The sequence below is a fragment of the Mastomys coucha genome, chromosome X (assembly GCF_008632895.1).
Source record: "Mastomys coucha isolate ucsf_1 chromosome X, UCSF_Mcou_1, whole genome shotgun sequence".
Lineage (NCBI taxonomy): Eukaryota > Metazoa > Chordata > Mammalia > Rodentia > Muridae > Mastomys > Mastomys coucha.
In genome coordinates, this window is record NC_045030.1 from 10,398,875 (window position 1) to 10,419,889 (window position 21,015).

Here is a 21,015-nt window from a genome sequence, read left to right on the forward strand (position 1 = left end):
GATGTTCACATGAACTCTGAGTTCAGAAGATGGTATTGTATTTCCTGGAAGCGAAGTAACAAGCAGTTGTGAGCTTCCTACAGGATCTTGGGAACCAAACTCAGGTCCTCTCAAAGAGTAAGAAGTGCTTCTAACTGCTGAACCATCTTTCCAGTCTCATCATCTCTTAAGTACAGCTGAGTTCTGAGCTCCACACACTTCAGATAAAATATTAGATATTTTTGTTATTTTGTTTAAGGTGTTCCCTTCACCTAAAACTGCTATTATAATGTGTTTTTTGGGTCTTTAGATGGAGAATTTGGTGTGTGTGTTTGTGGGGGGGGGTGGTGCCAAGATCTCATCTTTGAACTGTTTATCAAGTTTTGTGTGTCCTCTTTCACCACTGCCCATGATCCTGGACCCTACCTCTCTGGCAGCTCTTTCCCCAGCCTCCACAGCCCCCTCCATGTAGCCGCTCCAGTGTGAGGCTGTCTCAGTGCCTGCAAAGAAAATCCTGCCCACTGGCTGGCGTAGAACCCTGGGAACAAAAAGCAGAGCAGTAAGTGGCATTATACCAAACCAGAAATGAGTTCTCACATGAGGACCCAGGCCAGTTGGCTTTTTCAGGTTCAAAACATCTAGGAGGACATTTACAATGTACGATAATGCTCCTCAGGTTTCCCCAGCTCTTGTGTCATCTCTATCATGGGTATAATGGAACAAAAGCTGAAGTCCATGCCCACACTCCTCTACCAAGAATACTAACAGGAAAAGTAGCTGAAATCAATAGGGGCGAAATACATATTTGACTCATCTCTATAAAGTGAGGGACAGAAAAAGCCCAGTCATATATGGATACCTTCATATGAGGAAGGTGATACATTCTTCTGATTTCTTACTTAGTTATTCTACCATTGAACTTGACAGTTTCTTCTTACCATGCTTTGCCCTCCTTATATGTTTTTGTAGTTATTTCTTTTGGTTTTGTATGATACAGGATGGAACCCAAGGCTTTATGTATGCTAGGCATGTGCTCCACTACTGGACCACATCTCTAACCCTTATCTATCTCTTAAAGGGATGGTCTAATGATTTTAAGATTACTTCCATTAATGACACTGAAGAAATAAATGAGTCTTATGGCTTCATTGACTATCATCCACTGGGATTCAGAACTATTGCTAAGTTAAAATTTGTTGGGCACCTTCAAAGTTCATTACTCTTCAAAGTTCATTACTCCTTACTGTAACCCCAATACTATTATTTATACTTCCCAGAGGTGAATGTAGAATTGATTGTGGTAGACACTGAGATGTACCACCCAGAATGAAGGACTCTTTGTCGGTGGGAGTCCTTCCAGAAGGTGGTATGCTTATGCTGGCACTCTTTGGAGGTGACTATTTCCACTGGTGACACTACTTCATGCCTGCTTCTAACACTGTACTGGCTGGTTTTGTGTGTCAACTTGACACAGGCTGGAGTTATCACAGAGAAGGGAGTTTCAGTTGGGGAAATGTCTCCATGAGATCCAGCTGTGGGACATTTTCTCAATTACTCATCAAGGGGGTAAGGCCCCCTGTGGGTGGTGCCATCCCTGGGCTGGAGGTCTTGGGCTCTATAAGAGAGCAGGCTGAGCAAGCCAGGGGAAGCAAGCCAGTAAGGAACATCCCTCCATGGCATCTGCATCAGCTCCTGCTTCCTGACCTGCTTGAGTTCCAGTCCTGACTTCCTCTGGTGATCAACAGCAATGTGGAAGTAAGCTGAATAAACCCTTTCTTCTCCAATTTGCTTCTTGGTCATGATGTTTGTGCAGGAATAGAAACCCTGACTAAGACAAACATCAACTACATTTAGTGACCAACTTCATAAATAAGCTTTTAAAGATGCAATTCCCAAGCTCCAACATGAGACCACTTGGAAGGACCATTCTACTTTCAGAGTGTGTTATGGGGTCAGTTGGTACTTTTATTGGAACTGCATTACTGCCTGGCTTTCCTATTCTTGCTTCCTCCTTCTTCCTTCAATGATGCTAATACTAAGGATGCAATCTGTTAATATCTATCCTGTCTACTGATTGCTTCAGTGTCTGCCTCCTAGGACCTAACCAACAACAAAGCTGAAGTGATTTTCTCTATGCTATACACAGAAAGTGACAGAAGTAGTATCTGAAGCCAGGTGTCTAAGAACTCTAACTTAGTCTTGATCACCTTGCATGTTATCTCTGTGCTACATTCTATTTTCTTTCTAATCTTTTCAAGAACTCCATGATAGTGCTACTAGTTAACAGCTCACCTTACATATAAACAGACAGGCTCAGAGAAATGTGCAGTAACTCAGCAAGAGCCATAGTGCTAAAAAACAGCAGAGCCAGCATTTGAAATATTTCTAGCAGATGTCAACATCTCTATTTTTATCCTCTCTGTGTTGCCTGATAAATTACCATCACTGATTTCCAGAATGCTCCCATGCTAAGCAAAAGGATAGAAGGTTCCCAGGCACTTAGCCTATAAAGACAGTCCACTATCATGCTTTCAAAGACACCATAAAAGGAGTACTACCCAGAGCCATTTTCAGCCTATCGCTAGATGTCATGATCAGATAAGGGATATCCAGCATTCAGAACAATGCTTATGTTAATTAACACTTATCCTTTCTGGCATGTCTACAAAAGTTTCCAGGGAATACTTGATCATGAGGTCTCTATTAATGGACTGACAATGAGAATAGACTGTTGCAAGGTGGGAAGTGGGTCTATTAGAGAAAATATGTCACTGAGAGTGTGTCTTTGGGGGATATATATCACCCTGGCCCCTTCTTATTACTGCTCTGCTCTGCATCCTGCCTTTCATTGGTGTGATCTCTTCTAATATGCTATCCACACTATTATAGATCGATAATCTCTAACTCCTGATGGGGTAGGAAAACAAATTCTTTTTATCAAGTATTTGGTCCCTCTGGAAAAGAGTTAACTCTTATAATTTGGTATATTGTTGAGCCTCTTATAGGAAAACTTAACAGTTTTACTTGAATCATTATGCTTTCTTTTACCCGAATTTATCATACCCATACAAAAGGCATGGGCATATAAGCAAATATAGAGTATTGGTGAAATTACTATAATACATGGAATCATCTGTAATTATTGGGAGCTGGAGGGCATTCAAAGTGTTTCCAGAGACAGAAGGTAGATTTACCCTCTCCATGCTTGTTAAACTATAAGGCATTTGAGCATATGCTCACTTTTTACAACAGAAGGAACTGCCAGTTGGAGACCTGGTACAGTGGCCAAAAGCTAGTAAAGATTAGAAGACTACAACACAGGAAACTAACCATGCTAACAATTGTATATAAAAATGTAACACGCAAGGATTAAAATGAGAGAGTTTCTGTCCAGTGGAGATGAGAAGGTGAGTGAGCAGTTAGTGTATGCAATAAAGATGGAGGGAAGAGACTATTATACAGAGACCTCAACATAACATCCTCATGAATTATGTGGTTTACTGCCTAATTGTGGTAAATTTAATCTATGCTAACTGCAACAGAAATTTCTTAAGAAACATGTATTCAGTTCTTTACTAAAGTTGGTCTGTTTGTTTTGTCCTCAGTCTTCTAGCTGGTAGCAGTACATGTGTGAATACATCAAGGGCCCTCACAACAAAACTCATTGCAGTATTCCAGGTGTCCTGGCCTTGCAGAGTCAGGAAATCCTTTGATGCAATCTCTATTTCGCCTGGGGGTTCTGTCATTAAGTCACTCTGTGCCTTAGTTTCCTATATTATGACATGAAACCTGATACCCATACATGACAAGGGACAAAGGTGAAAAGCATTATCATGTCACCTTGTGTGTGATTGCACATTTAGTCCACAGACTGATAAATTAAGGGTTCTTTGTGTGCTCCTCACCCCACAGCCATTTTCCTGATATTCTATGGAACTGAGCATAGAGTTTAGCACTCAATGGCCAGATATCAAATGACACTACATTTTGAAATTAAAACAAAACTCAAACCTAAACTGATATAGTGGCTAAAAGACAAAGTTTTATAATCTTCAATATATTGTATGGCACAAAGGGTCATACAGATCTTTCTAGTTCAATTCTTGCCATTTTATTCAATTAAAAATTTTTACTATGTGTATGTGAGTGCAGGTGCTCACAGAAGCCAGGAGATCCCTCGGAGTTGGAGTTACACAGTATTGTGAGATGCCTGATGCAGGTGTTGGCAACTGAACTCAGGTCCTCTGCAAAAGTAATAATTGCTCACAACTGTTGAGCCACCTCTCCATCCCTGCTTCTTCTCATTCTGTTATCAATATCACCTATATCCCTGTCACACTTAGCTTCACCCAAGACCCATGGCTTCGCTTCTTCCATGATATTCTACCTAGACTGCATTCTCAGTGAAGCTTCTCTATCCCCTACTGCCTGATATGAAGCCAATGCACTTTTCACTAAGGGGAGCCTGTGTTTCCATGGACCCTCAGAATATTGTTATGCCCCTTAACTAAAGCACTAACCCTCATACTTTAGTACTTAAGTTCTTATGTTCTATTCTTCCTCTGCTTCCCACCATTGCCTCCAACTTTATCAACTCCTTAGCAAGGAGGCATAACCTTGATACTGACATTTTTAGAAGTGGTCAGTAAATGATTGGCACTTATTCAATATACAATCAATGAAACAATTACTAGTGACTTCATCCTCACTCAGGTCATTAGGTCTATCTGAAAAGTAACCTATTGACTCAGAAGCATATTGGATATCTGTAGGTAGATAAGGACCGTGGCACCCAGAGCCTTTAATCATCTTTTGATAAGCAGGGTTGAACCTTTCTTCTACTGGTTTTCATGGAGAGGTGATCAGTGGCCTTGGCCTTCATCCTAGTAACACCCTGTGTTGCACTCTCAATACCCGTTCCTTATCTTTCCCACTTTAGTTTAGTGAGCATCCTGGTAATGGTTATTAAGTTGTGCCTTGTTATTGTCATCAGATACATTGAATTCAGCAGCAGTGACTCATACTTGGATGCACAATTCTGTGAGTGTAAAAAGCCTGTAAACTCTGAAGAGGTGAGTCATATCATGTGTTAGAAACAGAATAAAGTTGCTAACGAATAACTCAGGCTATGATCACATTATTTTTTTGTTTCTTGTCCATATGCTAAGTAAAGTAAAATCAAACAACAATAAATGACTAAATAGGTGATTGGTAGAACTATACAAGGAACTCAATCTCTTTCTTGCCTTGTTTAGAATTGATTTTGAGTTTTCAGAGCCATACCCACACTGAAACAGAGGTGCTCTTGGGGAAGTTTCCTGAGTTCTAGACTCAGTATTAGGATAATCTACTGGCAGTCTGAACAAATCCTCTGGCTATCTAAAGTGCTCCTTCTGTGTCAACTTTCTTTGGTTACATTGACTGAATTTGCTTTTCTAGAGGAATGAAGAGTGGAAGCAATACAATGGTGCAGCAGTGTCACTTCCTTTGTGAGACTCATAGAGCTTCAAAGGAAATTCTGGAAATGCTTTCTGGTATTTACAGGAAAGCAAAAACCGGGAAGAAGCATGTGGAGCTTGGTTTCAATTGCAGGAGCTTTCCATCACAGCTCAACACACTTTTGTTTACCAGATATGTCTTGTTTGAATGTGTGCCATTCCTGGAAGAGTTAGTGCAGTGATTAGGCAGTACCTTCCATACTGAGTTAAGATACCAGGAGGGAAGTAGGTTGTGTAGCAGCCCCCAGAATACTGTTCCTCACACCAGTTCTTCTCTTCATAATGGACTGGCTGTTAAGGAAGAAGGTAAAAGACTTCAGAAAGAGGCAAAAGAAGATATTTTGTCTATTGTATATGGAGCACATGCTAGTAGATTTCATTACAGAGAACCAATTGTAGCTGTTGCTCGGAATTTGGAGGGCAGTGCTTTCAAGTTTCCCTGCTTCCTATAGCTACTGAAACCTCTTGTAGAAAGTGGTATAGTATTTGCCTATAACCTCTGCATATCCTCCTATATGCTTTAAATTACCTCTAGATTATTTATGTTTCATAATTCAATACAAATGCCATGCAAATTCTTATCACACTGATTTTTCAGTGCATGTGTGGTTTCTTTTCAAAATATTTCATAGAACCTCTACTTACAGAGGGTTGACTGTACTTCAGAAATAGGGCCATATTAGCCTGATGTTTCTGAAGACTGGTTATTGATAATAAAGTTGGATAAATTTAGACCTTAGAAAGATTTTTTTTTAATTTTGCACATGCATGTATCAATTTTTAAAGATAAATTCTTGTCATGTAGCATAATTGCCTGAGATTCTTGATCCTCCTCTGATGCTTCCATCTTGCAAGTACTGAGATTATAAAAATACACCACATTTCCGGACATAGACAGTAATTATCTGTTTCCACTTTCACTTTGTTTTTATTTATCAGAAAGTTTTAGTGTCTAATGGTTTTGAGAAAAGGTTTTAAATGATACAGTTTATAAGAATGGTTGTGCAAGAAACAAAAGCAGAAGTGTATTTGTATGAAAAACAAACGATGGTGAGTTTCATGTTTTGACAGGGATGAGCTTTGCTGAAGCTAGAATAGTTTTCATAGTATGTACTCACTATGGAGGGATGGTGGGACTTGTAAAAAAAAACAACCACTGGTCTGGAAAATATGTTTTAGCAACCAACAGGCTGTATTTTAGCTGAGAGTTTTACAAAAACAAAGGCCAGAATTAGAGCTCAGTGGTAGAGAACATGCCTAGCCTGTCATCACCCTATGTTCAATTCTACCCAGGGGTGGGAGGAACCAACAATGAATATCCTAAACAGAAATCTTATCACTCACCATCTTGTTGAAAAGAGAAAATTGATACAGCAAAAAAAATTTTTTTAAGATTTATTTATTGTTATCTGTAAGTACACTGTAGCTGTCTTCAGACACACCAGAAGAGGCCATCAGATCTCATTACGGATGGTTGTGAGCCACCATGTGGTTGCTGGGATTTGAACTCAGTACCTTTAGAAGAGCAGTCAGTGCTCTTTCCCACTGAGCCATCTCACCAGCCCGATACAGCAAAAATTTAAAACTAGACTTTGAAAAATGTTTTGTTAAAAAATTATGATCACATAGCTGATTTTGCATCCTATTTACAAAGTGTGAGGCCCTGCCTAAATAGAGGCCCTGGGCCTCTTCTGGTATTATTATTATCATGCTGTGTTCTGACATCTAAGGACTAATAATGCTTCCTGAGCATCCATCCTTCTTTGGCTCTTTGTGCTTTCTTTCATTTATCCTTCCTCCAAGGAATTTATTCTACTCACACAGAAAACACCAAAGCTCCAATGAAGCAAGTGACTTTCTTTGAACAAAAAGCACACAAGGACAGAAGCAACACCATTTCATCATCAGAAATGAATCATCAATATCCTTAGAAGAGACTTTCTCAATGTTTTCCATTCAACCCCTTCATACAGCGCTTGAGAACATTAATTACCTACTGCTGTCATCCATAAGCTTGATTCAGGGACAGTTCTGAATTTAGGGACAAAAGAAACACTACCTGCAGCAGATTAAAACACTTTCTGGAACCATTTATACACCAACCCTACATGTACAGATCCTTCTGTGAGTATATAGGGGAAAGATAAGATGTAGGGTCCTCCTGAGACAACAAACCCATCCCTGAGAAGCCTTTCAGGACAAAACAGGCCTCTTCCCACTGGGCAAAGGCTGAGAAACAGCCTTACCTGCAGAGCTTCTTGGGAGTTCAGAACTTTTGCATATAGCTCACAAAGTTTCCTCAGTCTGTATAACAGAGAAATAAAATGTATTAATGATAAAAGTAAAGCTTAAAGGAAGTAAGGGGAGGCACGTATTCCCTTAAGAAAAAGTCTCTGGGTACCATTGCTTCCACTTTGACCTTTCAGGTTAACTAATTATGGTTTTCTTTTTCTTGAGATGCTGTACTTCTATGTAGCCCAGGCTTGCTTGGCATTTTCAATCTTCCTGCCTTGGCCTCTCAAGTGACATGATTACAAGCAAGAGTGATCACAGCTAGCTTCATTTTAATTTTTGAAAAACAGGATTTTGTTCTATTTCTAGTGCTTTAAAACCATAAGCTCACAAATTGGAATGTAGCAAGACAGTCTCAGGTTCTGCTACTGACTCTTGACTCAGAAAGGAAGATGAGAGTAATTTGTGTTTCCCAAGCCTTCCAAGGGCTTCTCAGATTTATAAACTGCCAATATAAAGTTCATAGCCCAATAATAGTTTGCAATAAATAAATGCTCAGTAAATACTCTCTCTTAAGTCTAGTGGGAGAGTTGGAAGTAAGCCAACTCTTATAACTCGTAACTTAAGATGATCAACTAATTTACCAATTAACATACATCTAGCCACTGATATATTTATATTTCTATAAATGAGCAGAACTGTCTCAATATTAGCCTGTATAGATTAGGAATGCACAAGGGAATCTTAAACATGATTTATAGCTTGGCCAATTCATTTTTAAAAGTAGTGTTATTGTAGACTGGAGTGTTGGTTCAGGAGTTAAGAGAACTAGCTGCTCCAACAGAGGACCCGAGTTCAATCCTCAGCATTCATATGTCATCTCACAGCAGGTTGTAGCTCCTGTCCCAGTGCATCCAATACACTCTTCTGGCATCAGTGGGCACCAAGCATGGCACACATGTAGGACACAGACATGTATTCAGGCAAAACATCCATATACATAAAAATAAATATCTTTCTAAAATGCAATATTGTTTTACACCTAGGAACTCTTTCAACAAGCAAAAGAATGTAAGTGCTTAATGCCTTCTGCTCCTCTCTTTCCCTGGAATAGCATGGCAGTGACAGAGGGATGTTAACAGAGTGGAGATAGGCAGTTAGCTCCAGAAATAGAATCAAGTATGTACAGAGGATGAGAATTCAGGGAGGTGGGCATTTTAAACTCTTGGAGAAGAGACTGATAATTAAAATATGGCAGCTGAGGAAAGAAAAAAAAGCTGAACCTTCACTTCTTTGTGAAAAATATATTTCTATTAATTATTTGAGAATTTCATACATGTATACAATACATTTTGATCATTTTAATTTCCCAAATTCTCCCCTTAACTCTTTCAATATCTACTCCCTACCCCCTCTTTTTCAAACTGAACTCACTAAGTCCAATTTTTGCTAGCTATATATTCATGGGTATGGGGTCATCTACTAGACTATAGTCAATTTACAAGAGTCTACATCCTTCAAGAAAACTGATGAGCCCTCCCCTAGATTCCATCAATAAGTCTTTGGTTAGAGGTAAATCCTCATGAGTATCTCTACTCTCCATGGCATTACCTCTTACATTAAAATATACTTCAGGAAAAGAAAAGATTTTCAGATAGTAGATGAATCCAGAGATGGGCAAGGTGATGCATAGCTGTAATTTCAGCAATTGGGAAATGGAGGCAGGAAGACTGTGAGTTAAAGGCAAGTTGTGGCTACGTAGTAAGTCAGAGGATAGCCTGAACAGTCAGCAACTCATCCTATACCACTCTTATTATAAAAACCCCAAATCAGTAGAAGAATGGATAATGAAAAATATGTATCTTGGAGGACTGGAGAAATGGATTGGCAGTTAAGAGTGTGTCAGTTCTTTGGAGGACCACTTCAGTTCCTAGCATCAACATATAAATTCAGCTCTAGGGGTATTCAACATTTCTGGCTTTCAAGGGTGCCTGCACTCTCTATGTCTGTCTATCTGTCTCTGTTTCTTTCTCACACACATACACTCACACATGTGCAATACACACATGTACATACATGTCACACACATTTGCACATACATACACGTTACATACAATTACAAATAAAATCTAAACAAAAGATTAAGCAAAAATAATATATTGAAATAGGAGTTTTTTCTGTGTATGAAAGATCATTTATTAAGCTATTAGAATGAATAACCCTGACTACATGAAACATGTAGTTGTTACAGTATATGATATACTAATCTATGAACATGGTAAAAAAAAAAACAACTTGGGAAAAGATGTGTTCAAGGCATTGAAGATTCAACAGTGAGTCGGTCAGATAACACTTCCTAACCTTCATGTGTCTTATATTCCAATGGGGACATTTTGAAATATATGGCCCAGTCAGACCTCCACAGTTCTGGCCATGCACCAAGGTGGCATGTGTTGCAGAGGAACATGCTATGCCCTATAAAGTCATTTGGGCTTTGAGTGATTCAATATGTTATCAGTTGTGGTGCAGGTATACATATTTGGCATTAGTGGATTCAAATTGCTAGGAGAGATGATAGACTCCAGAAAAATTAGTCTGTGTACCTATAACCTGCAATTGCTATACATTATTTATGTAATGCTTCCTAACCTAGCAGTTTGTCACTTAGTAATCTCCTCCATAAGTAAATGTTCAGCTCTTGCCTTATATCCATTTTCATAATGTTCCTAGTTCTTAGCATAATGTCTTGTGTATAATAAATCAGTAAGTATTAATTTGAATATTTGCTTCTTAAGTAATAAGCATTGTGGCATATAAGACCTTTATCATTAACATAACAAATACATCCCATTAGCAATACACATATTATGAGGTATTCTGTATGCTGACAGGTCAATAAACATCAAATGGCAAGCAAATAGTAAAAAAAAAAGAAGAAGAAGAAGAAGAAGAAAAGAAAGAGTGGAAAGAAAGAGGTTACTTACTTGAGAAGTCTATAATCCTTATTGAGTCTGTGTTTTGCTCTAAAAAAACTATCTTCCTATCAACTAAACAATGGAGAGAGTGATAAAAGAAAGAAAAGGGATAGGGGGAAGAAAGAGAGGGAGGGAGGAAAGGAAGAAGATAGGGAAAGAAAGAAGAATGAAAGAAGATTTTGTTACCTTTCTTCTTTGGTAAGGCGTACCAGTTTTCTAGCTTTGTGAGCAAGGATAAATCTAAAATAGACAAACAAGAAAAAGACAGGAGTTTAATACTTTCACCTTCACTTCATTTCTATGGCTATGCATGCCATGCTTACTATGCACTGTTTACTATATACTATTTACTATATACTGGATATTATATGTGTTTACTATAGCTGGATATTATATGGATATTATATTACATGTTTACTATGTACTAGATACCTATAGTATCCCTGTTTCAATATCCCATTCTTGTCACTGAGGAGCACTTTCTGGCTTTGGGGGATCACGGGAGTAAAAGTAATGACTGGCCATGATTCTTTTAGGTTAGTATGACAAAAGATCTAGGTAAAGATCTTTGGTAAAAGATCTAGGTTGGGATGACAAAAGGCTTAGTGACTAAGAGACTAGAGTCTCAAATACTCACTTAAGGCTGTGTCTGAGCCATAATAGGGTTGAGAAGTGGTAGGGCCTTTTAAAATATTTTGAATCACAAGAAATTCAAAAGATTAATATGGTTTCCATGACAGTAGATTGCTCTTTGGGAGAGTGGGTTATTTTAAATAACAAGTATGCCTGTGTCCTTGCTTCCTCTCTGTTGTGTTTTGAAGTAGCACAAGGTCCTCATCAGAAGCCTAGTAAATATTAATTTCATGCTCTTAGTTTTCTAGAACTGTGAAGTACAATGAACATCTTCTCATAAGTTACCCAGTGTTAAGAAGTTTGCTATAGCAACAGAAAACATAGTAAACAACATGGATGCCCACACAGTCTCCATAAGAACTCTCAGTAAAATATTCCTTTTAGTATCAGTCTATCATGTAAAGATGGTCCCAAACATATCTACTGATACACTAAGATGAAGTAGAAAATTAGTATAAAAAATTTAAATGTTATTGGTATTTGACATATACATATTTGTTATTAAAAAGAAGCAATAATAATGCCCCTATCATGGATTTGCAGAATAGTACTATCAAGAAAAATTGTTTTAACAAAGCTTTTTATGCCTCAATCAATAGTGTTGTATTATCTTGCCAATAGCAAATACAGCTATAATATTATAATTGTGTCTTACCCCATTATAGCAGGATAGCTGCCATCTGGTTTGGTATCATCCAATGTGTATGCAATTGGAGCTTCCTCTCCTTCAATAACCATGGTTCCACAGAAATCTTAGGAAACAGTGAAGTACATGGACATGTTCATTACCCTATCATTTTGCCCACAGCAATTGCAAAGAAAAATACAGTTTTCAATTTGAAAAATTTGGAGGTCAAACATGTACCATTCTACTATAGGTGTATGAAAACAAACTGAACTGTTGTCAAGGACAGGGCTAGGTAATCGTGGTTATATGAAAAATATCAGAGTGGGCTCAGAGGTTGTAGCACAGTTGGTACACTGCCTGCCTAGCATGCACAAAGCCCTGTGTTTGTCCCCCAGCACTGTACAAACTCTATGTAGTGGTTCCTATCTGTAATCTCAATACCCAAGAGATAGAGGCAGAAACTTCATCTACCTAGTGATTTTGAGACCGGCTACATAAAAACACTGTCTTGGACAAAAAAAGAACAAAAGTCAAGTGGTCAGTGGAAACTGAAATACAAGAGGCTGTATGTTGCTATTTCATTCCTCTTTCAACTTTTGTTTTAGAGGCAGGGTCTCAGTTCAAACCAGCCATTAACTCCAGGTTTCATGGGACTTTCCTATGTCAGGCTCTTGAGTATCTGGAACTAAACATGTGTATTTTCTTTTTTTTTTTTTTAGATATTTTCTTTATTTACATTTCAAATGTTCTCCCCTTTCTTGGTTTTCCCTCTGAACAAAACTCCTAACCTCCCCACCCCCCTGTTTACCAACCCACCCTCTCCTGCTTCCTGGCCCTGGCATTCCCCTACACTGGGGCATAGAACTTTCACAGGACCAAGGGCCTCTCCTCCCATTGATGACTGACTAGGCCATCCCCTGCTATACATATGCTGCTGGAGCCATGAGTCCCACCAAGTGAGCTCCCTGGGAGCTCTGGGGGTACAAGTTAGTTCATATTGTTGTTCGTCCTAAGGGGCTGCAAACCCTTCAGCTCCTTGGGTCCTTTCTCTAGTTCCTTCATTGGGGACCTTGTGTTCAGTCCAATGGATGGCTGTGAGCCTTTACTTCTGTATTAGTTGGGTACTGTCAGAGCCTCTCAGGAGACAACTATTTGAGGCTCCTGTCAACCAGCACTTGCTGGCATCCACAATAGTATCTGGGTTTGATAATTGAATATGGGAAGGATTCCCAGGTGGAACAGTCTCTGGATTGTCCTTCCTTCCGTCTCTGCTCCATAGTTTGTCTCTGCAACTCCTTCCATGGGTATTTTGTTCCCCATTCTAAGAAGGATCAAAGTATCCACACGTTAGTTTTTCTTTTTCCTGAGTTTCTTGTGGTTTGTGGATTGTATCTTGGGTATTCCGAGCTTCTGGGCTAATATCCAGTTATCAATGAGTGCATACCATGTGTGTTCTTTGGTGATTGGGTTACCTCACTCAGGATGATATACTCCAGATCTATCCATTTCCCTAAGAATTTCATAATTTCATTGTTTTTAATAGCTGAGTAGTACTCCATTGTGTAAATGTACCACATTTTCTGTATCCCACATGTGTATTTCTGTATCTGGTTCCTTAATGCCAGTTGAAGCAGTCCTTGACATTTAAGACACAGGCAGAGAGAACATGGGAAACTAAAATTTTAGCAGAATCGCATTCCCAACCTGACCTGTGGAGACCCCTTTCCTTTCAAGAACAATAACCTGGGTAAAAATTTCAATTTGTTCTGAATAAAAGTACTTTCGTCATTACCACTTGGAACAAAATACAGTTGGCCTTCTGTATTCATGGGTTCTATACCAATTCACAGTTACTGTCTAAACATTTTTTTTCTGGATAGGCATGGTGGTACACATATTTGATCCAAGTACTTTAGAACAGAGACAGGAGAATCTCTGTGACTTTGAGGCTAGCTTCTTCTACATAGCAAGTACTAGGACAGCCAAGGCTACATAAACAGATTCTGTCTCAAAGAACCAAAAACATTTTTAAAAACTACATCTGTACTAACTGAATATTTCTAAACTTTTCCTTGTTATGGTTTCCTATACAATGTGTATATATTTTCTACATAGTATATACATATATACCATATAATAGTTTATACATATATTTATGTAGCAACACATTATACTAAACATTTTAAATAGAGATGATTTAGAGTATATTAAAGAATATGTGTAGGGTCTATGCAAATGCTTTGCTATTTCGTATCTGGGGTACAAGTATTAAAGGATTATGTTAACTACAGGGAGTCCTGGAAACAATCCTCTATGTATAACAGTGATAACTGTTATACAATTTTAACAAAAGGCTAACAGAACAGGGACCATGTCAGGTCAGAGTCTGAAATAATAAAACAATATCTTGCCCAAATTCCCTACTCCTCTTGCTCTATCATTTACTTGCAAATTTGAGGTTATTCAAACGAATATTATTTTTGGTAAAACTCTGAAGCAAATCCTGTGTAGAAAAGCTAACAGGAACGGAATACCCAAGATACAATTCACAGACCATATGAAACTCAAGAAAAAAGAAGACCAAAATGTGGATGCTTCAGTCCGTCTCAGAAGGGAGAAAAAATACTCACTGGAGGTAGAGGGTGGGAGGGACTTGGGAGGAAGAGAGGAGGGGGAGAAGTGGGGCAGGATCAGGTATGGGAGGAGACAGGAATGATATACAGAGGGTCAGGAATTTGAACAGAGGTGTGTTAACAATGGGGAATGGGGAACTGGGGGTAGCTACCAGGAAGTCCCAGATGCCAGGAAAGCAAGAGGCACCCAGGACCCAGCAGGGATGAGATTAGCTGAAATGCCCAACAAAGAGGAGGGAGAACCTGTAGAGACTATATCCAGAGGTTAGTATCCAGACCCCCCAGAGCTCCCAGGGACTAAACTACCAACCAGAAAGTACACATGGAGGGACCTATGGTTTCAGCCACATATGTAGCAGAGGATGACATTGTCTGCATCAATGGGAGGGGAGGCCCTTGGTCCTATGAAGGCTCGATTTCCCAGTGCAGTGGAATGCCAGGGCAGTGAGGTAAGAGTAGGTGGGTGAGAGGGGGAGCACCCTCATAGAAGCAGGCAGCGGGAGGGGAGTGGGATAGGGGGGGTTCCAGAGGGGAACCATAAAAGTGGATAAAATTTGAAAGGTAAACACATAAAACATCCAATAAAAAAAGAAAAGCTAACAGGAGAATTTCCAAATGAAGAAGAAAGAGCCCAGAAAGGGTCACACCTCCCTATTCTGTGTACATGTGTGCACATGTGAACAGTCATACCCCACAGCCTCCTAAGATGCAACTGCTTCCCTCTCTTCCTATATCTCTTTCTTAGTTAGCTACTGGATGCATGGATGCTTGTATGTCCCCAGGTGTGGGGTAGGAAAGATACTGAGAAATAAGGACTGAAGTATTATGAAAAAAGGGTGTTCAAAAGATGGAGACATGGCTATGCTGAGCTGTTCTTACCTCTAAACAAAGCTCTCTTATCTCAGAGAAGGGGCTGGTCCACAACAATGCCATTAATGACTACCAGCAGGGCCATAAAGAGCTCACCATACCATGCTCAGCTGGAAAATCTGGAGGCCAGGTTAGGAGGAGTAGTTGTGTGGAACCATATCTGACACAGGTAAAGAGTATCACTGTCTCAAAGCTAGGTTGTTGCTGACTATAACCCTCATCTACAATGATTACAGGATACAATGACACTGAAACACTGCCTGAATGCCCATATAGAATTCAATCTGCATAAAATCAGGCTCTTATGATGTCTGTCTGAACTCAGTTTCTTTCTACTGTCTCACCCACTGTAGCTCTACCATATGGAGACAATAAACTCAACCTTGGTCTTATAGAATTCATTCATAGTTCATGCATCACTGGCCTATCAACACTATACATGGAGTGGCACAAATTCTATCCAGGATATCAAGAAGATTTAAGAGTACAAGAGACAGAGAGAGAAAAAAAGAGTACAAGAGAATTAGGTAAAAGAAATCACCTGTTCTAAGTAGGCAAGAAAGAGAAGAGTCAAATACAAGATCTTGTCAACTAGGTGAGCAAGTCATATTGATCATGACAGGATCAGTTGATGGGATGATGACAAATAGGTCAGGGTGAACTGGCCCCTGAGTAATGTGGGTGCACTTGAAGAAACTGAAGGAATAGGAAGCCGACACAAAAGCCATTTTCATGCCAGATCCAGCTTGGCTGTATCTGTGGGATTTTTATCACAGATTCCAGATCCTTGCCCAAGTATACAGTGTCCTAATAATTTTGTGGGACATCATTCTTTTAAATGGATATGAAGGATACTCCCACAATTTTACAAGGTCCTTTAAGAGGAAAAAATGAAGGTAAAAGCAGAACCAACCAACTAAAAGGAGCTATTGAGGGAAACAATTCAGCCATTCAGGATGCTAAAGAAATTCCTCTCAAAGTACTAACATCATTGGAGAGAAATCAGAGAAGAAATAAAAGAAATATTTCAGGTATGGGAGGTGAGATGGAGGAAGACTTGGAATTAGATAAAACCATTTTGTGTGTTTGTGTATGTGTGTGTAAGGATGTAGAAAAAGGTTTCAATGAAACAATCATAACATTCAAACAGAAGAGTAATTGAAATTTACTAAGAACAGAATTAAGGGAAAAAAAGGAAATAATGTCTCTCCAAATATCAAAACATATCATAAAGCTATAATGAACAGAGCCATATAGCAAAGGACTAGGCAATATATATCTATGCTTTCCATAGTTAGATGTGTGTTTGGGATTTAACTTCATTTTTTCAAAAAAATCTACTTTGCATATTTTACAATTGTAATTGTAATGGTATATGTCTTTTTAGAGTATTTGTGTGTAATTTTGGAATAAAAATGCTATTATAGCTTATATTTAATTGTTTATTTATATATGCAAAGCCCAGTGACAAAGATAATGGGACTAAAAAAGCCCTTGTGGAACCTGGTATGAAGTTCTGTGAAGCCCTGTGTTTAATTCCCAATACCATCAAACAGCCCTATGTATGTATTTGAGAATTCAGTTGCAGAAGAAAAATATTTGCACCCTATACAGAAAAAATTAAAGGGGAAATGATAAATAGAAAATTTATAAGATAGTTTAACATAGACCTTGGTCTTGACTAGTAATAAGATTTTACACTATGGATGAATGGGATAATTTTTCCTGATTTAAAAATAACTTTTAACTGTTGAGATTATTTTATTTATGCCTGTGTATGTGTGTGTGTGCGCACGCGCACATGTGTGCACACTCATGTGCCATGGCTTGATGTATGGGTTAGAGAACAGCTTATGGGAGTTGGTTCTCCACCCACCATATTTGTCCCAGGAATCCAGCTCAGGTTCTTCAGGTGTGATGGAAAGTGTATTTAACCACTGTACCATCTCACTGGTCCAGAAAGTAACTTTTGTGTCTTTTTCTTTTTTAAATGGTGTCCTATTGGCAGTACACCTGCATGCCAGAAGAGGGCATCAGATCTCATAATAGATGGTTGTGAGTTACCATGTGGTTGCTGGAAATTGAACTGAGGTCCTCTGGAAGAGCAGCCAGTGTTCTTAACCACTGAGCCATGTTTCCAACCCCAAAAGTAACTCTTAAAACAGTATTAACAGTATTACCTAGCAGCAATGCAAGAAGGCAGGAATGCTCACAAAGGTTTTCCTTCAGTTGATACCAGAATTTGACTTATACATTTATCAGAAATCGCATGCTCCTATTTGAAACTGAGAAACTATCTCAAGAAGCTCTTCATGTTTAACAACAAAAACTTGGTAGGGTTGTGGGGAGGATTTGGAAGGAGTTAGCTGAGGTGAAAGAATATGATGAAATTATAGTGCATGAAAAAATTAAATAAAAAGCTAACTAATAATTACATAAAAGAAAAAAAAAACAAATCAAACCAAAAGCAGTTTATATTCCTTGTCCTAAATGATATATCTACCTTCCCCTAGACAGCCACCTAAAATTCACGCCCTGAGTCTCAGGAGGAAGAGGCTTGACTCCATTATGCTGTTGCCATTGGATACAAAGAACAAAAGAACAGAGCTTTTCAATGTGAGTTGTTTTCAAAGGGTAGAGTACTTGTTAAGTGGATGTGCCACTCCAATAAGAGCACTAAGCAGGATCCCTTGGAAGGTGAGGAGTTAAGAGACTGAAGTGTGGTTGAAGAAGGTTAACAGTTGTTTGTTCTTCATCATCTAGAAGGATTTGCTACACAACCCCCCAGGGGAACCAAAATCCTTGGGTATACAAGTCCCTCACATATGGTAAACATATTCTTTTATATATAATAAATCATTTTGAGGTTACTAAAAGTAAAATGAATTTTATTTAATTTAGTAGGATCTTGACACTAATAAAAGGTGACCTGAAAATTTTCATAATTGCCACTTTGTGTGTGAATGTGTGTGTGTGTGTGTGTGTGTGTGTGTGTGTGTGTGTGTGTGTATGTATAGTTGGGGATAAAACACAGAGTCTTGTACATGCTGTGTAAGCATTCAACAATCAATCTATATCCCCATTCATAAATCCATGTTTTTCTAAATCAGTGTGTTTGAAAAATATATTACAAAATGGAATCACATGTTCTTATGGGGCTTGGGAAAGGATCAAATAAACTTTATATCAAATTATTTGAAGAATGGGTCAGATTTCAAGGAAAATAATTCATATGTTTGTGTCAATGCATTTTATTGTAGAACCTGTAATAGTAAGAGGTAGTATCACACATCCATCATGTTAGTACTCAGAAGAAAGCGACCAGAGAATCATAAATTTTCTGTCCAGATTCCAATACAAACAGTTATACCCAAATACACATCTTGATGCAAGGTTTCTTGGACCTTCTCTAGTAAGTCTTTATGTAAAGAATGAACTTACCCTTTTTCCTCCAGAAAGGCTCTTTATAATAAACCATGCATTTAATAACTGAACCCAAAGGCACACGTGTGATCAGCTGGTTTCTTAACATGGGCAGAGGAGGACTATAGTGAATCTTCATGCCCAAAACAGGTGGAATGGCACTAATCACATATTTAGCCTGAAAGAAAAGTAAATGTCATTAGCTACCATTGGCCTATGGTAAAAGTTTTTGTTAATCCTCTCTGTTGTCTACCCTTGCCCCTCTTCCATAGCTTAACTGTGAAGCCAGAAGGACCCAATTAAAAGCTAAAGCATCCATTGCTGCTACCTAGTTCAAAACCTCCTAAAGCTTCCCTGTTACCTCTCTATCCAACTTCTTCTTATACTTTGTCTCAACATTTCTTTTGTTTGCCATTTTTGGCTGCCTTGCATTCCTTGGTCAGTCCAGACATGCTTCCAATTTAGGCCACAGAGTTACTCATCTCCTTCAGCTCTGGGCTCACCTGTCTCAATAAGGCCTTTGCTAACAAGTTTATTTAAAGGATTGTGGTCCATCAGCTAGGTATACTTTATGGTATACCTTCTCCTGCTCTGCTTAATTTCTTCTCACTATTGGACCCACCTTACGTTCTAACTATATAGCTGATTACAGCTGTAATCTTTTACTAAGTCAAAAATGTAGTCAGAAAATTCTCAACTCTCAGGGCTAGAGCCATAAGCCATGATTGATATTTATTAAGTATTTATTTTGGCCGGGCAGTAGTGGCGCACACCTTTAATTCCAGCACTTGGGAGGCAGAGGCAGGCGGATTTCTGAGTTGGAGGCCAGCCTGGTCTACAGAGTGAGTTCCAGGACAGCCAGGGCTACACAGAGAAACCGCGTCTCAAAAAAACAAAAACAAAAACAAAAAGAAGTATTTATTTTGGTTATATAATCACCCAAGGGCCTATTAAAGAGAGTACATTTTCTTTTTTGGTTTTCCATTAATTTATTTTTTCATTCACTCTATATTCCAATTGCTGCTTCCTCCTCCTTCAAGTCCTCCATCACACAGTCCCTCTTCCATCCCCTCTCCTTCACTGAGAGGGCAGGGATCCCCTGGGTATCCCCCCATCTGGCACATCAAGTGAGAGAACATTTTCAATCCTCTATCCTCTCAAATAGTTTCACTTTTTTTTTTTCTTTTAGGTAAATGTAGTTAGCTCTGGCAAATAGACTCTATGAAGTCTGGACGATCCTTGGCCTCACATAATCTTCCTTACAAATGGGCCTCTGATCTCTTTCCCTGACTCTGAAAGTCTTGCTTACCTCGTATATTTCATGGTTTAGGGTTTTTACAACAACCTTTTCCCCTGTCTGGTCAATGTGGATCACAGGCCTCTCCAGCTTCACTCGGTCCCCAAGGATTTCCTTTATCCGCTCACTCACTTGACCGGACCCACCAATAAATTTCCTCTCCTGGAAAGAAGAAATGGGACTCAATATGGATAGATAATATAGGAGTTGACATAAATAGCTAAGTGAATAATTTTTCCTGGCTATCCCTCCTCCAAGTTATGTAAAATTTCAATTTATTATTGGGAATAGTTCTGTAACTTGCTGTTGAGTATATTTTTACTTACATTATTATTGCTATTTGAAATTTTTTCTAATTACAGGCTGTCATTATGACAAAATTATAGGCTTACTAACTGACCTTAAAGCTATACTACTGCAGATTCCAGGGCTCCAACCTGCACTGGATACTCTCAGAATAATCCTTATCTCCCTTTTGCCTGGTCACCATGTTGTTCTGGGCACTATCCTTTGGCTCTTTTTACCTGCTGAATATCTCATTGTTCCCTGATTAACTTTTTAAAGACTATTTCAAATAGGTTCACAAAGAAAGGGGAAAAGAAGAGGAAGAAGAAGAGAGGATGAGAGGTAAAGAGGATGGGACAGAAAGGAATATGAGTATCAAAGAGATTAAGAACTTCAGTTTACTTTAGAGTCTAATGGGGAGGCATAGCTTAAAAAATGCTCAGCAAACAGGCATTGAATAAATAAAGAATAAAATTTCATATGTGCAGTGATTTTTAATTTCTTTCCTTTTTTCTTTTCTTTTTTCTTTGTTTCTCTTTCTTTCTTAATGCTGGGGTTGGAT

The 21,015-nt window shown here is 38.7% G+C and overlaps 1 protein-coding gene across 2 annotated transcripts in view; it reads right to left on the reverse strand.

Annotated features, from left to right (window-relative positions):
* The window catches only part of Maob (monoamine oxidase B), a 93,854-nt gene that overhangs the window by 2,709 nt on the left and 70,130 nt on the right, over positions 1-21,015 (reverse strand). For both annotated transcript variants that reach the window (XM_031373262.1, XM_031373268.1), the window contains exons 7-13: positions 20,181-20,330; positions 18,890-19,049; positions 11,973-12,069; positions 10,871-10,924; positions 7,724-7,781; positions 5,671-5,768; positions 406-517 (exon numbers count right to left, since the gene is read on the reverse strand). In XM_031373262.1, the coding sequence (XP_031229122.1) occupies positions 406-517; positions 5,671-5,768; positions 7,724-7,781; positions 10,871-10,924; positions 11,973-12,069; positions 18,890-19,049; positions 20,181-20,330 (729 nt within the window). The remainder of the gene's footprint in view (positions 1-405; positions 518-5,670; positions 5,769-7,723; positions 7,782-10,870; positions 10,925-11,972; positions 12,070-18,889; positions 19,050-20,180; positions 20,331-21,015) is intronic.